At 46.2% G+C, this 21,209-nt stretch overlaps 1 protein-coding gene across 5 annotated transcripts in view; it reads left to right on the forward strand.

The window, feature by feature from the left end:
* bnc2 (basonuclin 2) overlaps nucleotides 1–21,209 on the forward strand; it is a 210,839-nt gene that overhangs the window by 176,233 nt on the left and 13,397 nt on the right. For all 5 annotated transcript variants that reach the window (XM_036137581.1, XM_036137582.1, XM_036137580.1 and 2 more), the window contains one exon: nucleotides 18,060–20,434. In XM_036137581.1, coding sequence (XP_035993474.1) covers nucleotides 18,060–20,434 — 2,375 coding nt within the window. The remainder of the gene's footprint in view (nucleotides 1–18,059; nucleotides 20,435–21,209) is intronic.

The raw sequence follows: 21,209 nt of genomic DNA on the forward strand, positions 1-21,209 counted from the left end.
TGGACCCAACACTGGTACATTCCCTGAGCTTAGGATTCCTTTTATACCTGAATTATTCATAGCTCCGACTTAAATGGGTTACTAAAGCATTCCAGTGGATATGATCAGATACTGGAGAGAGAATGAATGAAAAAACAGCCGAAGTCCTGAGAAAAACCATAAAAAGATCTACAGAAAGTGTGCGGAGTGGCGCGATTATCAAGACGTCTTTAAAGGAGTAGAATAAAATCTGGGTGATTGGAAGCTAATATTAAAGTTGAGGGATATTACTCAGAACCTCAGCGTGGTGCCCTCAGCGAACGGTTGGGCACTGGACTGAAAATGAGTGGAATAGCAGTAAAAGTCCAAAGAAAAGCTGGTCAGCTGTGATTATACGACACACAAACGCTTTTGTTTAACTTTAACAGATTTCTGCAATGTTATAATAACTCGACTCCGAAAAGTATCGAAGCTATTCATGCTTGGGTTAATTTAGGACTCTTTAGGTTTGTGTCAGTTTTGGAATAAACAGAGAAACTGTCTGGTGGGCTGTCCTTGTATACAGTCAATTACCCATTCACACCCTGATCTAAAGTAAAGTGGTATAAAAGGTAAAAATATGTATTCATAGGGTTTTAGTAGAAATTCCCCGATCAGGTTTGCAGATTTCGTTAAGGTCTGATCTGCAGATTTGAGTTTCTGTCGTCTGATTTTCCCTCCAAGTTCTTGAACACAGAAATATAATCATTTGAAGTTCATTTTAAATTGCTGCAGGTTTTTTTTGTTTGTTTGTTTGTTTTTTTTATTTGACAGGGACAATACAATTAAACATTGCAACCAAACAGGTGGCCGATGTCCAAGTACATAAGGCTTGTAGCCATGGGCTAATTTACAGCCTTCGTCCCTGGTTAGGCTTTTAAAAGGTGTAAGCATTAAGGGGGAGGGAGGTTAGTAACGACACACATGATAAAGGTCCTGGATCAAACACTGTATGATTTTGGTCAAGCTGAAAACAAAAAGTCCATCAAAGAACACAATGATTGCATTAACAGACCCCCCCCCCCCCCTCCCCCCAAAACAGCTCTGATAATTTACCAACCACATAAAAGTCTGACTTTTCTATATTCTGATCTAATCTATCCAGGATTACCCGACAGAAAGCCTTGAACCGCCGCTGGTCCGACATGCTGCAGTCACAGACAGCGGTCTTTAAACCAGCAGATATCGTCGATGCGTTTAGTTCTTTCACCGTAGAGATCGGCACCATCGCCTTCCAGGCCGAGTCCTGCGAGAGGACGAGTCGTGCCGGAGAGACGGGCACTCCTCGGCGATGACATCCGCTCGACCGCGCTTTTCCTCCCACCAGGCGCCGCCGCGCGCCAATTGAGATCAGACAGATGCCAGGGCCGCTGTGGCAGCTCTGTTTTGCTACGGGAAACATGCTGTCACATCTGGGCCTCTCGCAGCCAAGGAGATGTGAGGGAGGAGATAATGCGAGACAAAAGCGGGGTGGAAGGATCACGGGGGCGCGGGAGACATGAAGCGCCTTCACAGACGGCGGCGTGCACATGTCACGGGCGCCGAACGTCAGCGCCGGTGCCGTGAAGGTGATGCCCCTTCAGGGTGACAGCGTGATAAGAGGGGGAGAATTACACCGGAGCAGCCATGCAGCCTGCTACGCATTGCTTGCCACCCCCACACCACCACCACCACCTCTCATTAACCTCCAGTCTGATTGCCCCCAGGACTCCCTCGTGCTAATTAGTGGGGGAAATATGTCTACGCAGCACGCCCGGGCGCTCAGACGCGTGCGCGCTTTTTACGCGGCTGACAGAACGCTGCTGTATCTGTAGGTGTGAGAATGAAAGGCCTGTCTGTGATTGTGTTTCATCCGCGCCGGGAACGTGTTGGCAACCGCGAGGTGAGCCCCGGCAGGTGACGGCGAGCAGCGCTGCTGATTCCCTTTTATACCGACAGCCTTCATCTCGCTGGCGCTCACTTTTTTTCTTTGACTTCGCCGCGCTAAATCAAGAGGTGAGCCTTTTTGTCTCAGCATGACACAATTAGGGAAAAGATCGCTCCTCCACTTGTCAGTCCCTTAATTTGAAGAGTTAGCGCTGTTGTGCAACGCAACAATAGCTCTTTGTAGCGCATTTGAAAAGGGGGTCTATGAAATCAGGAGGGTTAATGCGTGTTGCGAAGGATTTTCTTAATGCAAACCTCTAATTTGAGGCTTCCGCAGCCGCTGTTTCCTGCCTGCTGGCGGGGAAACGGCACGCGGCGCCCGCTCAGAGGGCTTCTGGGCCAATTTGTGCTCCCGCCGAGGGCCCGTTTTCTTCTTTTGTTTTACACGATGTCAGGGACAGACGCAGACATGTCGAGGGAGCGTAACAGCTAAGAGGCATTTGTACCTGGGCTGGACCTGGGGGCGTCTGGGAAAAGGAGAAAAGGCAAAGGGGGAGGTGGAAGGATGGAGGGAGGTAAAGGTGGGAGAGTATTTAAGAGCACTTGAGTGCCGGCGTAGATGTAGTCGCCTCTCCCTGTGGACAGCAGCGGGCCCCTGGGCACCGTGGCATGATTTTTCACTTTAGCAGGCAGCACTCAGTGCTCCTTCCTCTGTCCACCCACTTTTTCCCTTCTCCCCTCAGTCGCTGTGTGCTTCAATGAACCCATCATTCGCTTTCATTCACTCTGGACTACAAGGGCACTCGCTCGCACACACAGACGCTCACACAAACACGATTTGACCCATTTGCCCCTTCACCATGAGTGGTAAATAATTCCATTGTGAGAGCCATTAGCAGGTAACTTAAGGGTTAAGAGGGAAGCTACACAGGCAGTCAGATGGGCGATTAGACAATAAGACGACAAAACGTCAAAGTATTATGTGGTAGCTTATGGTTTGGCTTACGTTACATTAAAGCAAGTTAAAATATTCCTATTTTATGACTATATTAGTACAGTTGTGTTGCTTCTTTTCACACAGAAATGTTTATACCCTTTAAACGTTTTCTCATATTTGTCACTTGACACATTTGTCTGTATTTTATTGAGATTTTATGTTACAGAACAACATGAAGAGAATAACTATGAAGTGGAAGGAATGTGACGGATGATTTTCCAAAAATCTTATAGATAAAAACCTCTGAAGTTTGGTGCGTCGGGGTGAAACCCCACTTACACTGATGTCTCAATAAAATCCAGAGCAACTAAGTGTCTTTAGTCTACCTGTGAGTAATTTAATATAAACGCAGCAGAACACCAGTAAACAAAAGACACCATGCAGACTATGAAAAAAACAAGCAGTGCACATCCCCCAGAGATTGAGACTAAACGTGGTAAAAACAGTAAAACACGGTGGTGGCAGCATCATGCTGTGGTGATGCTTTTCTTTACCTGCGACACGGAAACAAGGTCGGAGTAAATAGGAGGATGAGTGGAGCTAAACAAAGAGCAGCAATGGAAGAAAACCTCTAAGAAAATGTCTGCAAAAATATCTGAGCTTCATGTGCAAAGCTGGTTCCCCCAAAGACTCACAGAGAAAAGTAGTTAAAAGAACAAATGCACACCACACTGTTCCACTTTTTTAAATAAAACCATGCATTATTTTCCATCCACTTCACAATGGCTACGTCTGTACGTTGGTCTAGTGCAACAAAAGGGAGTTTGTTTCTGTAAACTAACGAAACGTGTGAAGGCTTAAGAAGTATGAACCACTCTGCAAGGTTTTTGTACAGAAGGCTGTAGGTCACCCGGCCAAAATCAAACGATCAACAGACCTGCTTCCCATCACTGTTTGGGGAATCCAGGATGCAATTATGCAAAGGATGGAGAGCGTGCAGCCAAAAAAACTCCTCGTCTGTCTCCTCCTGCATTCCAACAGCAAAACCAAACACTTTGGCCCAAAGCGCCGCCACAGTATGTGCGCATGTTTTCTTCATGAGGAGGGCTTCCAGCAGCGCTGCTCGGTTCGGCTCTTCGCCGTACGTGGTTGGACGGCCATCCTGCAGGTGGCACAGCCTCGGTGTCACCAAGCCAGAGACCTTACAAGGAGGAGCAAATTTTAACCCTAATGCATCGTAACTGGAAGACGTGTATGAGTGTGTGATGTGTGTTCCTGAGCAGAGTGTGCAGCGGCTCCTCTGCAGACAAACCGGTCCTCTGAGCCTTTAGCTGAGCCGCTCTAAGAGAGATCCTTGTATTTTTCCACAGGCATGTCAGAGGATTACACAGTCCCTCTGCTGTTTCAGTGACACACACACACACACACACACACAGAGTCAAAAAACACATCAAAGCGGTACGGCATAGTGGCTTGCACTGAGCTGAGGGCACACTTGCCTACTTACTCAGCAGGCCGCTGGCACTAACTCTGAACTGGTCTGCAGGGCTTTGCAGTGACAAGTGCAGTCTGTGTGAGCGTGCAGCTGTGTGTGTGTGTGTGCATGTTTGGGAGTCAGAGGTAATGTTTACTTGGTCCATGTAACTTGAAAAAGTTTTGACAGGACACATTTTGTAAAGGCATAAAAAAATGCAACAGTTTCAGCAAAAACGTATCAGATGTTTGCCTTTTATGTCCATAAATATGACAGTTTTTTTTTTGTCTATGCTGTAACTCTGGCTTGTATTTAGCATTTAATTACAAAGACGTGACCAAAGAAAGAAGCTTGATGTTCATTACAGTCACTAAGATGAGGCTCATGTTTTAATGCAGAGGGCACAACCATAAACTTCAGTGAATTTCATTCGGGTTTTATATATTCGGCTAATTCACAGTAGCGCCTAACTGTGACATAGAACGTTTATTTTTCCCCACAGAATCCAAAATGTGTGCCGTGGATTTGTGTTCGCACCGTTTTACACAGATGCACCTAAATAAAAACTGTCGTAACCAATTACCTTCAGATGTCACCTATTTAGTGGACAAAGTCCACCCGTGTAAAGCCACAGATCTGACTAAGGTTATTAAATACGGCGCTTCCGTCCTTCAGGCGTGTTTCATGGTTTGTAAATAGTAAAACTATATTTCAGTTCATGGTGGTCCTTAATATTAATGTCGTTGCTCTTCAGTTTAACTTCCTTTAATTGGACTTCCTCATTTCTCCTTGTCCTTAGCCAATCAGTGAACAGCAGCATGTTCGCGTAACATTTTGCCTTAATGTGTAACCTGTTAGACGCTGTGAGAGACTTGAGACAAGCAGGACAACCACCTGCAAACATACACCCAGAGCTACAATGGAAAGGTTTAGATCAAAGTATATTTAGGTGTTGGTATGGTCTAGTCAAAGTCCAGAATTCAAGGTTAATAGATAAAACTGTGTCCACCCAATTTCACAAAGTTTGGTCTATTTTTCAAAGAATGGGCAAAAGTCTTCATCCTCCAGATGTGTGAACCTGGTGTGAAAACAGCCCAAAGTGCTTGGCTCTGGGGAGCTAAATACAAAACATCACGTCTAATAGATTAGTCGCTGTTTTGCATTAAATTCTTTGGTTGGAAACTGTTTAAGGGGAATGAACACGTTTTCAATGCAATTTACCCATTTATGACCAAAAAAGGAGACTTGAACGTGAAACTGATATAGTGCTGGTGATCTATTGAGCATTAAATATTAAGGCACCTAGCTGAAGGAAAGATATAGGGTGCATAAATTATCCCTCATCAATATATAGAGTTTAGAGCTAACATGGGTTCTAATTACGCCCCTATCTGACCATAAACCGGCCTCCTCTCTGGGCTCTTTTTGCTTGCTGCTGCTGCCTTGCCTCTCCTCCCCTGTCAGGCGTGTAGTCCTGCACAAAGGGCAGCCACACAGGAGCAATACAGATGAACGGCTTCTGCACATTAACACACGGCAGATCGGGATCCAGGACCTCTAACCCAAACACCTCTAGCCCTCCAGGTCGATCAATACTCTGTAGAAAAGCATTAACAACCCATCACATTCTCTCCATCATTCTCATTATACACTAATCATTTTTTCAATGTTACCCCGATCACCTCTCCCCCCCCCCCCCCCTTCGCTCTGCGGCGGAGAGGAAACTTTATTTCCCAGCGCTCCTTAGAATTCCCAGCAGCCTGTGTGCTCCTGTCTCACCTCCGAGCCACAGCCAGACACCCGGTTAGAGGCTATTACACTTGTTAGCTGTCTCCTTCCATCCCAACAAGACGCAGACAGCACCTGCACATTAGCTAATCCATACTTATTGTATCTGGGTTCCTCTTACAGCCGTGTAATTCTTATGGAGAGACATATTAGTGCGACACATTAGGCTGGCACAGGTCGGCGAGGTGAGATGCCGCGCTGACACTAAATCGACTTAGCCGCCGTCTCGCGGGACGTTGTAGGGCACCGCTGCTCGCCGACGACCCGGCCCCCGGTCTGCCTGGATTGAATTTCAGCGACGGCCGTCGGGCTTGTAGTCCTACACGGCGCGGAGGGGGGGAATGGAAGATGCTTCAGCTCATTGCATTTGCTGACAGGAACCTTGCAGACCACAAGGCCAAGGGGGATCAATAGCAGTGCGCTGCACCGCTGTGCCAGACCGGCGCAGACCCAAACACAGGAGGGTTGCATTACACAGAGCTTTAAATCAGGATATGGCTGCATCGTTATCATCACAACACAAACATGTTCAGTTCGCTCTCATATTACAAGTATTTAACTATCTGATGCGTCGCATCGTCGTCTTTCTGTGGAGCAACTTCTACAGAAACTTTCTACAGGAAAATAAGTTTGGAAATGCTGCTGAGTCCTTCTAGTTCATGGTCACAGTTTTCCATGTCGTTCCAAACTTTTCCAGAACAGAATTTCTAGTTTACCACCTTGATTAGACTAAAGAACTGTAAAAACGATGGATGGATGGATGGATGGATGGATGGATGGACAGATGGACAGATGAATGGATGGATGTTAAATTGATGGATAGGTGGATGGATAGATGGTAAATTAATATGGATGGATAAATGGATGGATGGATGGATGGATGGATAGATAGGTGGATGGATGATGGATGGATGGATGGATGGATGGATGGATGGATGGATGGATGGATAGGTGGATGGATGATGGATGGATGGATGGATGGATGGATGATGGTTGGATGGATGGATGGATGGATGGATGGATGGTAAATTAATATGGATGGATGGATGGATGGATGGTTGGATGGACTGATGGATGGATGGATGGATGGATGGATGGGTGGATGGATGGATGGATAAATGGATGGATGGATGGATGGATGGATGGATGATGGTTGGATGGACTGATGAATGGATGGATGGATGGATAGGTGGATGGATGGATGGATAAATGGATGGATGGATGGATGGACGGACAGTTGGATGGATGGATGGATGGATGGATGGATAGGTGGATGGATGATGGATGGATGGATGGATGATGGTTGGATGGATGGATGGATGGATGGATGGATAGGTGGATGGATAGATGGTAAATTAATATGGATGGATGGATGGATGGATAGATGGATGGATGGATGGAAAATGGATGGATGGATGGATGGAAGAATGGATGGATGGATGGATGGATGGATGGATAGGTGGATGGATGGATGGATAAATGGATGGATGGATGGATGATGGTTGGATGGACTGATGAATGGATGGATGGATGGATAGGTGGATGGATGGATGGATGGATAAATGGATGGATGGATGGATGGATGGATGGACGGACAGTTGGATGGATGGATGGATGGATGGATGGATAGGTGGATGGATGGATGGATGGATGGATAGACGGATGGATGGATGTTAAATAGATGGATGGATGGATGGATGGATGGATGGATGGATGTTAAATGGATAGATGGACAGTTGGATGGATGGATGGATGGATGGATGGATGGATGGACGGTTGGATGATGGATTTCTTGCTTTAACTACAGTCCCATTGTGAAGTGGCCATAAAATGATCCAAGGCACATCCTGGTTTAAGTGGAATAATACATTTAAAATGCTTTTATTTCAGTAAAATAAACAGCGACCAATAGACTGTGACCTTACTTTGTGTTTATCAGTGTCCAAACTAACAGATCTGCAACAATCAGCATCTCAGCGTGTCTTCAGACTGTGAAATAGACCAAAAAAGAGTCTTTTTTAGTGTCGTTTTCTCCCCTCCACATCGTGCCTTTGATCATCGTCCACATGGTGCCTGAGGTTGTGTCCGTCTGGAGTTCCTGGACCTCGGCTTCCAGGTGGCCCTGCATTCCCTCTCTGAACAAACACAGCCCTGATTGACTCCACTTCCCACCCCGTGTCGCCGGGCCCGGCCCAGACATTGTGTGTCCCGCTGTCCTGCAGGCGCTCGGCCCACCTAGCCGTCCAGGGATCAGCCGCCGGGTCGCCGGGTCGGCGTTTATAAAAGGAAGCCGCTCAGAGAGACGTGGGAAGTGGACAGGGTTCTGGTCACGTTGCGGTCCAGAACCCGGACCCTGGCGCTGGACACGCCCGGCTCTGTTCCCGACAGTAAAAGAAACAATGAAGCCGTTAAACACCGCCGTGTTCGCACTTCTACACAACAGTTAGTGAAGATTTGACTTTACTTTTGTTGCAATAAAAAAAAAAAAAGGTGAGAATACGTATAAAAAGTATAAAAGAGAAGCAGAAAAAGGATTTAAGTGACGACTAACAATAATGACGAATGGATTTATGTTGTCTGAAAGGAGAAGCGCAGAGTTTAGTGGACCGCGAGGAACAATGAAAACCTAAAGAGGAGAAGCCGAGTGAAGTAGACTCAGTGTGTTGCGGGCCAGATGTGCTGGGTATGGATCAAACATCTGCAGGCCCTGCAGGACCTCAGCGACCCCCGTCTACTTACCTTTTCAGCCAGACGCTGCTGCTGCTGACGTTCCACGCCGCGTCCCGTGATCTCTACGCTTTTGTAAAGCATGAATCGGAATCACACACACACACACAGCGCATTCATATGCCGCGCAGCATATTCAGCTTTTTTTATTTTATTTTTTATTCCTGAGCTTGTCTCGCGGCGCTAACGACTGCGTGAAGAGGCCGCAGCAGATGGCGACGGTGTTTATCTCCGCTGTAAGTTATCGCCACTCTGGAACCGGCGGCAGCAGGCAGAGCCGGCGACCTGGAACGGCGCCCCGAGAGAGACGGGAGCGCAGTATCCTGATGTTCAGTCACAGATGAACTCAGACACATGCATGCAGATGGAACGGGCTGCGGAATGGCCGGGCCACACCGGTGGATGGGAACCTCCCTCTCTGTCAAAGCCTTTGGCGGCGTCTGGTGCATTCGTCGCTGATTTCACCGCTGGGCTCTGAGGAACGTACACCTGACCTCACGCACCTCACATGTTCCTGTTAAGCAAACAGAAGAACCAACAATGTCTTATTCTTGGTGTCCTTGTGAATATTGGCACAAATTGTGCTGCAGGGATGCCATCTACAGAGCTCTTGACCTTTTTTTGCTACTTAATTTCATGTGTTAGATGACATTTTAATAATTAATCTGACATTGGAAACTGTTAAAAACGAATGGCTGCTTTCAAAGTAGAAGAAATTGCCCTGTTGAAAGAAAGCAAGGCAACATTATTTACTATACAGCATTTATTTCAGTAACGAGACGATTCAAAGGGCTGCACATGAGCAGAAAAACATTACAGAGCCAAATATCGCAGCTTCATCACTGACCGTCAAAGCTTAATTATTTCGTTGAATTTGTTTTGTGTTCTCTCGACTCCTTGGAGGCCGCGGAAACGAAGCCCCTCCAGGTGTGCCGGGGAATCCTGTCGGTCCTCCCTGGTTCACGTAGCGTTCATTTTTAAATTATGGACTTTTCTGAACGCAAGTTTCCAAATATTAAATGTAAAAGTTCACGCCATGCATTTAGGGCAGATGTTTGTACGGGGGTCAGGTGTTACACTGGATATGGAAGCTTAAAACGACAGGGACCACTGGGTATGACGATATGACAGACGGACGGATGGATGGATGGATAGATGGATGGGTAGACAGACGATGGGGGGGGGGACCAGTCGGGTGGTGAAATACTGGTGGGGGAGGAAAGGAGCGGGCTGTAGGAAAGGTACCAGATAGATAGTAAAACACACACACTCACACACACCCAGACTTGGGTTAATGGTCTTGCATCTTCCTGGCAGCATGTCAATAATGGCTCTGATCACATTAAATAAAGAGTCCATTAGCTTATTCTTTCTCTTCCTGCACGCTGCGCAGCACAAGCATGGGAGGAAGCTGAAAAGCTCTCCTAATGCAGCGCGTCTGCAAATTACAGACACCTCTGTTCCCTGCCACGCCACAACAGGATGGCTTAGCATCTACGGGCCGGTGTCTGCCCTGAAGTGTCTGCCCGCTTCCTGGAGGTGAGTTATTTGGAGGATATTTGGGAAAACTTCAGAAAGAGGTTCTGGCTTTTTAAAGTCAGTTCAAATGTATTCTGTGGGTACGGTATGTTGCTGCTGAGCACAGACCAGGAGGAGCGAAGCAGAAATGACGGGTGCGTCAGGACACGCAGCAACCGTACAGTAATATGGCCAAAGAGCAAACTGTGAGCATATGTTAATGCGCCTACTCTGTTACGGCCTTCTGCCAAAGCGCTAATCAAGACAAAGGAGATGTGATATTAGTGGGAGAGAAAATGGTTTGTACCGGCACACACTGACACAAACACACGCTGCCTCCGCACCGCCTCACTGCTCTCCATCGGCCCTGGAGGGGAGCGCAGAGGCCCCAACATCTGTCTCCCAGGCCCGCGACAGACCTGGCTGCTGCATCCAGACCCGCCGGATCGCGCGGATCATCCTCAATTAACGTGAAGCAGAAGACAGTCGCTCCGTCCGGCCGGCCGCCTCCTTTCTCCGGGGCGTCCCCTCTGGCTGCGTCCTGGGTCTGCGGGGGTTTTCATGCACCCGCCACAGCTACGCTTCCTTATCGGTTTCGGCGAGGCGGGCCGGCATTACTGCCTCGCTTTGTGCCAGGGAGACGGCGAATCAGTACGCGCGGTCAGAACGAATCACGTTTTAGTGCCGGGGGCCTGAAATGGCTTCCATGTGCTGCACCTCTGCTGGGCCGGCGCCAAGCCACTGTCCTGTCCACTTTTTAAAGATGCCAGGGAGCAGCTTTTTAACGTTAGACCCTGACGAAGAAGGAGAGTCAGATGGATGCGAGGAGGGGAGACGTGACGTGACAGCTTTGTTTTTTAAAAAACAGATCATAAAAGACAAGACGGTGGAACAAAGGGAATGGAAACGGTTTGGGAACGGCCACCTGGAGCCCGGCGTGCGTGTGCCAGGTTGTGACTCACCCGTCTGCGCTGAAGTCTTCTGCAGCGCGATGACCCGTTGACATCTCCCTCCCTTTCCATCCTCACAGTCTGCAACTGCACTATAAATCTCACTGCAGTCGATTAGTGTGCCCTTAGCAACGGCTAACACACGGTCATGAATTTTTAAGCAAAGCCACGAGTTAAATCAGGTTGAGGGGTGAAGGCAGGATATCTTGTGGCCTGTTGGCTGATCGCTGTGTCTGCTGTAGCAGAATAAGCCCTGTGGCCTGTTCACATTCTCGTATCCCGGAGCCAGTCAAACGGTCTTCTGCGGCGGTGATGAGGATGAAATTGGCTTTGCTGATGCCCTTTTTTATGGCCGCTGATTAGATAAGAACGCAGGAACCTCCTTTCCGAACGGGTCTGCTCCGGGTTCTCATCAGGACTCTGAATTGCTGCTTATTGAATCATCTCTGTTTCCACGTCGGTTCTGTTTTCCTGTGGAAAGCAGAATTTGGACCGAGGTGTACATAAGTTATTAGGTAACATTTTAGTTCCTGAGGATCTCGTTCTTTGCCAAATTGTTACTTGTTAAAACCCGACGTCGCTTGAAGTTTATTTATAGAGAGGCATGGAGGCCGCCTGGTGAAACACGCGCCACCGTTTCTCTGGACGACTGAACTCTGCAAAGGTTTTAAACAACCGCTTTTTATCCTATTACATTTTCCAAAGCTCGGTTTAATGATTTACTAAAAGTCTTTCAAAGACTCGGTCTGTACTGCCGATTTGGGTCGGCTCGTTTACGTTAACTATGATAAATTAAGTAATTCAGTTCAAAAACATGAAATTAATTTAGATGGGGTCGTTTCTCACAGAGGGATATTTTTCCAGTGTTTATGTCTCTTGCTTTGCTGATGAGGGTTATAGCGTGCAGCTAACGAAAACCCAAACCAGAGCGTCACGATAGATGAAGAAAGCAGATTCTTTAAAACATATGTGTTATTAGCGTGTTACGGCCTGCAGCAGGGGTCACCAACCATTTTACATAATGTTCACCTTAACATTATGTAAAATAAACACCTTTTTTATGCTTTCTTATAGATACTGTCATTTTTAAATCTAGATAAATGCAAGAGGGAATAAACAGAAAGTGTAACGGAGAATGAAATAAAGTTTTATATGTAGCTGTTGTGCTGTTTTTTTTTAGAACATGCTCGTCGGGGCCACATGTGGTCCTCGGGGGCTAATTGGGGCCCGCGTGTTGGTGACCCCCGGTCTGGAGGTTAGCGTGTTGCAGCATAAGGAAGAATGCTGATTTTACTGCTACCCCCACAAAGGGCCCGGCTGCTCACACACTGCTGTGTCCGGGAACTTTGGGGGAAAGTTGAGTGGAAGGAAAAACGTACAAAAGCAACGACAGGGACCTTAAAGGATTATGAGGCAAAGCTCGTTCATGAGTTTGGGGTAGATTCCTTGTGAAACATCAGACTGCGTTTCATAATTACCTCGGCTTTCTGGAGGCCTCTCAGGTTTTTTTTTCTTGGCTGATTTTTCACTACTACGTCTTTGCACTTGACTTATGTTTTTTTAGGTACTTTCCATATCTAAAGAAATCAAAACAAATAGTGTCTGAACATCTTATTTAACATAGTTTATGCAAAGTTGTCTGTTGTGTGTTGAGCCAAGCTTGGCTTCGAATCATCCTTAGCCATGAATTATTTATTAGCCAGAACTGTTCCTACATGGTGTAGCGAGGCAAGCCTGCTTCTTTTATGCAGTGGATCTGGGGTCAAATCCCAGTTTTGTCAGGAAGGAGCTTCCCCGGTAAACATTTTACTGTGGTGACCCCTAAATTATAAGTCCTAGGGGCTTTACAGACATAAAACAAACCTGAAGCTGGTCACTTTCAAGCCTTGGACTTAAATGAGTAAAACCGTTGAGCGAGACAATCTTAACGTTTTACATCAAAGCCTGACTGCTTGTAGATAATATAAAGAACTGAAAAAGCAATTTAAGATTTACCGACATAAACATCTGAAACTTGAGACTTTTTACTTATAGTCTACATGGATCATATTCTTTTAGTCAATTTGTGATTTTAAGGTTTTGATTGATATGATAAGCTTAAGCCTGAGATAGATTGAGGTATACAGCAATTAAGAGTAGATTTCAAGTAAGGATGAACTGAATTGGTGAGCAGAAGCTTATTTCTTTTATTTAGAGGTCTTAATCATTTCTTCTGACGAACAGAGCTTAAAAGAGAAATAACCCAAAATCACAAAGTGCAAATTTCAGCCTGCATGATTCCTACAAATGTCGTCCACCCACATCCTGGTGTAGTTGGAGATTTTCCTGTTCACCATCACAGGGGAAGAAGTGGAGACGGTTGTTCACAGATGACCTCTGTCCAGCCACTGGGGAGCCGATGGTGAAGCAGCTTGTGTCTTTGGGGCTCTTGGCCTCTGATGTGATGGCTCCAGGCTGTAGGCTTTGCATGAACCTATCCCCCATGGTGCCCCCTCGTCACTAGATCCTCTGCATTATTCATAACGGCCCAAAACGGCGCGGGGAGAGCGGCAGAAAATGGGAAAAGGAAGCGTCAAGGTTCAAGACCTTCTCAGATCACAAGCAACTTCTGCTTAACCTCCCTTGAAGTGGTAAACACAGGAATAGAGTATGTTTTCTTTTTTTTTTTTTTTTAAAGCAACTGGATCTGAGAGCAGGACTGGAGATCAATGGGGATTCCCTCGAGGCTTAGAGGAGATCACATTCACTGCGAGGTGATTGGTGGATCAATGTGGTTCCCATGGTTCATTTTGCCATTGTGAGAACTGATCCTCTTTATTTCAACTGAACCGTCCTCTGATCTGTTAAGTCAGACTGCGCAGAGATCTCCCAGTGAACAGTAAACAGCTCCGTCGCTCTGCCGTGGCTGAAAAGGTGACATTTAGCAAAAAGCACCAAAAAAAAAAAAAAGCCGGGTTACTTTTCTCCAGTGCACACCGTGCAACGGATGCTCTGCACGCTGCCGTTTAATGCAACAAATTGCATAACCTGCTAATTGCATAATTGGCTGACATGTTGTAAGAGGCGGTGTTAACCCAACGCCTGACAAGACGGCCATGGGCTCAACGGAGGGACATTGTGCACAACGTGCAGCTGTAAGGACGGCATAAGCGCGGAATAAATCGCAGCAGCAGACATATGAATAAATGCGCTGCGTGATCAGATTAATTCTGGGAGGCAGCGAGGCCAGCGGATAAAATAAACCAACATCAGAAGCTGTCGAGCAGATAAAGTGGGCTACCCCGCCGTCTCTCTGCTGTAATTATTGGCTAATAGTCATTAACCTGGCAAACAAAGGTTTAGCTGCATTGTTTAAAGGACTCTGGGATGCATAATGACAGACTAATATGTCATAGCACTAGGGGAGTTGGGGGAGGGGTGGATTAATGAGATTTTACTGAAGGGAGTGTACAAGAAGAGGTGGGGCCCGGCTGGAAAATAGAGAGGGAAGAGGGCCACATTAAGCTAATTGGAAGATGAGTGCCTACTTGTAAAAGTGCTTCTAATGGCGTATTTGTTTCTCTCACAGCAGCGCAGAGATAATGCAGGGGAGTCCAGTTGTAAGACTTATAGCAGGAAAGATTATGGGGGCAAGTGTTTGTCTGCAGATGTGTGTCAACTCGTTTAGATGCTCGGCACAGGCATCCAGTTTTCTTCTAACGCCAGAGTCTTCATCACGTCTTCTGTGAGGACCTTTCTGCGGAATAATCCTCCAGTTTGCGTGTTCTTGAAAACATTTTCTTAAATGTTTGAACTTCTGTTGACTCTTTGCTTTGAGAGAGCTCTTATAATTAATGCAAAGTGTCTGGATTTGTTGCTTTTTCTCTGGAACTCAAATGAGCTTCCTCTTAGTTCTGATCCTCACCAACATCTTTAAAACAAAATGGACAGATTTATTCTGCAAATGTCAAATAAACGGTTGGGAATGTGCATCTTGATGACATCTTTTCACCATAAATATGTTAACACTTTTACATATGCCATTAGTGCAATTAAAATGCCGACTTTTACACCAGCTTTGCACATCTCTGCAAAGTGTCTTGCAGCTCAGTCAGACTGGATGGATTCTAAGTTTGATTTAGCTCTGGGCTTTGACTAGGCCACTCTAACAAATCCAAATGCTTAATCAGCTCTGTCAACAAACCAGCTTCCCTGACCAGTCTGAGTAAAACCACGCCCACAGCATGATGCTGCCACCATCATGTTAGTAGCTGGTTGTTATTTAGAGGTATTGGGGTAAAGATACTAATGTATTCTTTTAAATGTATTCTTCCTTTTTAATTGAGAAAGCTTCCTGGAGAGGAAGCGAAACGTCTTCAACTACGAAAAACAAGTCCAGTTGCTTCGTTTTTTACTTTTTTTTGGAATATTCTTTTAAACATTTTTGAACAGATTCGAAAATCTTGAAACTTTTTCCGTCCACTTAACAATCGTGCACCTTTTCTCAGATTAAAAAAAAATGTTTGTGGTTGTAATGTGACAAATGTTTTAGTGGTATAAATCCATTTCAAAGATGACTTCACTTAATAATTAAATATATCTTGTACTATACATTAACAAGACTAAAATATCCTAAATTTCTGAGGCTTACCTTCTAGTTTGTTCTTAATTTGAACATTTAAGGTAAACATGAACCTTTTTTAGTCTGGCGATCACAGATTATATAATTTTTTTTTTTTAAAAAGTCCCTTTTTTTTCCTCCCTAAAGTCTAATCAAACAGACTATTGCTTTTCTTCAAATCCCATTTTCTTAAGAACATTTTTCAGATGCTGTAACTATTCAAAGATTCACTTTTTAATTTACTTTCATTATTTTGTTTCAATTAAATCAGATGGAAGTGCTAATGCCCGCATGGCCATGCACTATGAAATAATAGTGTCCAGGCTTGAATTTAAAGTCATACCTCCAGGCTAAAACTCCAGAGCGCACTCAGAATGAAAGTGTAAAATGTTTTTTAATGTATATTTAACAACAAATACCCCAGTGACTATTGATGTTTCGTCTCAGAAGAATCTATTTCTCTGGTATATCTAAGGGCATGAAATGAAACCACTCACACTTTTATTTCTTTTTCTGTGTTTTCTTCCTCTGTGTGTCTCCCGTAGTATCCCCCCCCTCCCCCTCCCCCTCCCCTTTTCCCCCCGCTGTCTCTCTTTAAACATTTATCTTCTGTTTTCTCCTTACAGGCCCTTTGTGCTTTTGTGATGTTGGTTTTTACAGCTTTCTGCGCACCACAGTTGCCATTTATCTTTTATAGATGCCAGCAGCAAGGAGCACATAAGAAATGCTACCATTTCAGCATGACTAATTGTCATCGCTCGGCGTTGCTCCCTTGATGTCACTCGCTCCTGCTTCCCCTGAGGGCTTGCAGTGTGTGAACCGCAGTATTTACACTGTACATTTCCATTTTGTTCACATAAATACTCCAACTCTGAATATTATCAGCGTGTTGCTCGGTCTGGGAGCTCATCTGCCAGCAGCGATCTGAAACAGGTGGAGATATGGGGCCCCAGAAGAGGATAAAAGTATATCAAGTCAACTGAAGATTTGCAAAGTCAGAATCTCTCATCATCTCTTTGTGCTTGATGATGAGCACATTTACAAGGAATCCATATTTCTTTTTTTGTAGCTGTTTATTGCATTGCCCACCCCCCAAAAAAAAAACAAATCCAAGCAAAGTCGATGCTCTATTTGGATAATTGCCCGAGTCTCATCAGTAACATCTCTCTATCTGTGGACAGAAACACAATTGTCTTCATTCACAGGCAGCGAAACACAGAAATCAGAAATGTAGAAGCTCCAGATATTACGGCTCAGTTCACCTCTCTGCTCTTTCATACTTTCATATTTACTACCTCTGTGCTAGACACATGGTGTATGAGGTTGTTTTTTTGTTGGATTTAAATATTTTCCCTATTTAAATAGGTCAAAAATTTTTTGCTTAGAATTAAATTTAATTAAACAATTTCATCTTAAATTTTTGTATCACTCTCTATTCCCATTGATTTTGGTCCTGATCCAAATTTAAAGCCAGTGATCTTTTAAAATATAACACATTAGGAACCCTGAGCAAACAAAAAATACCTCAGAAGGATTTCTTGCTGGTAGATTTTATATAATGCAGGTTTTTACCCAAATTTCCTCACAGAAGTCTATGTTTGTAAAAACTTAGCTGTCAATCAAGGCATGAAGTATCTTCCTGGCAACTACGAATTGACTTGACAACTCTGTGTTTTTGGTAAATGAAACCAATCGGGTACAAAACATCCAAAACTGCAAATATATGAAATGGTAAAGGGGCGAAATGACCAGCAGCACCCATCCTAGAGCTGTTTAAATCTAACCTTAGGGATGCAAAAATGCAACAGCTTCCCTCTAAAAAAGAGAATGCAGCCCCAACTTAAATGAAATGCTTCAATTGGTAGCAAGTAATTCAATTAAGTTTACACAACTTAGGTTATTTATGATGGTTTAACTTGACAACTTATAAACCAACTTAATTCAATTGTTACCAATTGAAGCTATTCGTTTAAGTTGGAGCTGCATTGTCTTTTTAGTGTTGTTGAGGGGTAGATCTTTGACAAAGCTAATCAGGTCTCGCTCCAGGGGACCTCTGACTATCATGAATGGAGAAACCCGCCTCACCCCTGCTCTGTCTTTTCCTTTGACCGGTCTGATTATTCACAATCAATAACAGTCTGTATCTCCTCTCTTGTCTCTCCTCTCTTCTGGGACGTTTAGGATGCTGCAGGCAAGGTTTTGGACCGCTGGACCATCATGTCCCGTGAAGAAGAGATCATCACCCTGCAGCAGTTTCTGCGCTTTGGTGAGACCAAGTCCATTGTGGAGCTGATGGCTATTCAGGAGAAAGAAGGTCAGGCAGTTACAGTTCCCTCGTCAAAGACAGACTCTGGGATTAGGACATTCATCGAAAGTAATAACAGAACCCGCAGCCCGGGGCTCTTGACACATCTGGAGAACAGTAGCCCCTCAAGCATTCATCATTTTGAGAATATCCCCAACAGCCTGGCCTTCCTCTTACCATTCCAGTATATCAACCCGGTCTCCGCCCCCATGCTTGGCTTGCCCCCTAATGGCCTCCCAATGGAGCAGTCTGCCCTTCGGCTTCGAGAGCCCAGCCTTCCGAACCAAGGCGAGCAGGTGGAGACCAGTGAATCCGAGGTGTCCCTATCACCCTTCCGCACAGGTCAGAGCCCTAGTCGCGGAGTACTGGGACCCATTAACAGCACTGAACCCAAGACGGAGCCCAACAACTGTGCGTCGCCCATCTCCCCGACTCCGTCCACCCAGCAACCTCAGCAGCAGCAGACATCCCTTCAGCAGCAGCAGCAGCCGCAGCAGGGCCAACAGCAGTCCCAGAATCAGCCTCAGCAACCCAACAGTCTGAGCGACCATCAGGTGCATCACCACTTTGTCAAGGATGAGCCTTCGAAAACCCTCAGCCATCCCTCGTTCTCCTCCAAGATGCACCGCATGCGGCGCATGGGAGCCACCTCCCGCAAGGGTCGTGTGTGCTGCAACGCATGCGGGAAGACCTTCTACGATAAAGGCACACTTAAGATACACTATAATGCTGTACACCTAAAGATTAAACACCGCTGCACCATCGAGGGTTGCAACATGGTCTTCAGCTCACTGCGCAGCCGCAACCGCCACAGTGCCAATCCCAATCCGCGGCTGCACATGCCCATGCTGCGCAACAACCGTGACAAGGACCTCATTCGTGCCAATTCCACCCCAGGCACACCTGTCATCTCAAGCAGCAAGAACGGTGGCTTCACACTCACCAGCCCTGGAAGGCCACCACTGGGCTTCACTACTCCCCCAGTGGACCCCATGCTTCAGTCCCCGCTCCAGAGTCCCCTGGTGTTCCCCTCGCTGAAGTCGGTGCAGCCGGTCCAACCGGTGCCCCCGTTCTACCGGACGCTCGTGTCTCCGGCAGACCTCGTCAGCCCTCCAGTGTCACTGCCAACCAGCCCCATCATGCCCACCACTACCAACAGCACCACCCTAATGGACCAGCAACAGCAGATCCTGGCCGCCGTCGTCTCGCACAATAACGTCCACATGTCCGAGGCGAGCCCCATGTCCCACCGGCTACCCACTGGTGCCGGTCAGGACCTCACCACAGGCAGTGACCCCACACCCAAAAAGAAACCCCGCAAGTCCAGCATGCCGGTTAAGATCGAGAAGGAAGTGATCGACGTGGCAGATGACTTTGAGGACAAAGATGAGGACGACGACGACAACATCCACCACAATCATCAGTCGAGTCTTCTTCATAACCACATCAAAATCAACGGCAACTGCAACAGCGCCAACAACGGAGCAGGCGGCACGGGACACCACAGCGGCGGCAGCGGGCAGCAATCCCCCTCCCAGGATGAGATGAGCCCTGGCTTAGCCCTGAGAGGAATGATGAGGCAAAGCGAGGACGAATGCAGGGAGGGGACCGGTAGTGACAGCCGAGGCGGCGCCTCAGAGCTGCGTTGTATGGACAGCTTTACATCGGAAGATCAGGACCACGAGAGAGACTTTGAAAACGAGTCTGAAACCTCAGATTCCAAGATGTTCTACCGAGACGACCTGATGGATGGGGAGGAGCATCAAAAGCACAGCAGGGGAGGAAGGGGTCTGGACAAGGAGCATGAACATGAGGCCCACGAGGAGGAACACTTGAGAAAAGACATAGAGGGAAACGATCATTCCTCACCATCACCTCACCATCCTCCAATCAAGATTAAAGAAGAACTCAACGACCCGACTTATGACATGTTTTGCATGAGCCAGTATGGCCTCTACAACGGGGGCATGGCAGCAGCTGCTGCCGCCGCCGCCAGCATGGCCGCTCTGCACGAGAGCTTCATCTCTTCAATGGGGTACGGCGCCAGCCCACCCAAATTCCCAACGTCGCAGTCGCCCGAAGGAGACCCGTGCTCCAGTCCCGACCCCAAGATCTGCTATGTTTGTAAGAAGAGCTTCAAGAGCTCCTATAGCATGAAACTGCACTACAAGAACGTGCACCTGAAAGAGATGCACGTGTGCACAGTGGCCGGCTGCAACGCTGCGTTCCCCTCCCGACGGAGCAGAGACAGGTGAGTGCTACAAGTTCGCAAAAACACCCCCGAAAACGATCTAAATTTAATGTGTCGTACATATTTAACTCAGGTTTGATACTGTTTTTATTACCATGCTGTCACATACAGAACGTGGTAGGTTTTTAGGTTCTAAATATTTCATTGTGAGCCGCATCAAAGTTGTTCCAGTTTTACAGGACTGGAGCCGACATATTTTTAAATATTTTGCTTCCATGCAGTCAGACTTTTTTGTTTTTTAAGGTCGTCCAGAGCAGCGGTTCTTCAGGCTTTCTACAGGCACTTCAAGGTGTTTTATTTGCACGCTGAACTTTCACATATTAATAGTACACTCCTTGTATCGTATTATATTAAAGATTAGATTTTCTGTTTGTTAAGCCCCAACTCTGACCTATGAATCATTCAATTTTAAAAGAAAAGCCTGCAAACTCGAGGGATAGACAGGTGTTGTGTCCACACTTAGCAAACAACTTCCAGAAGCAGAGAACCATATTTAAAATTTTGTCTTAGGGCGAGCTGTTGCAAATGTTTTTGTGTTCAGCTCTATGACGTGCCAAAGGTAACAAGTTTGAAGCATGAAATAATATTTGTGCATCGACGAGATGGTTTCCAGCGAGCCATTTGCCAAACACTTTGGCATAACTGGGCTGCACACAAGCGCCTCATTAAATGGAGAAAATCGGAACACGCGGGGGGTAAAGCGTGCAGACATAAAACTTGTTTTTTCCCTCAATTTTTTTCCCTTTACATTTTAACTTTAATGATTTATCTACAA

The sequence above is a fragment of the Fundulus heteroclitus genome, chromosome 5 (assembly GCF_011125445.2).
Source record: "Fundulus heteroclitus isolate FHET01 chromosome 5, MU-UCD_Fhet_4.1, whole genome shotgun sequence".
Taxonomy (NCBI): Eukaryota; Metazoa; Chordata; class Actinopteri; order Cyprinodontiformes; family Fundulidae; genus Fundulus; species Fundulus heteroclitus.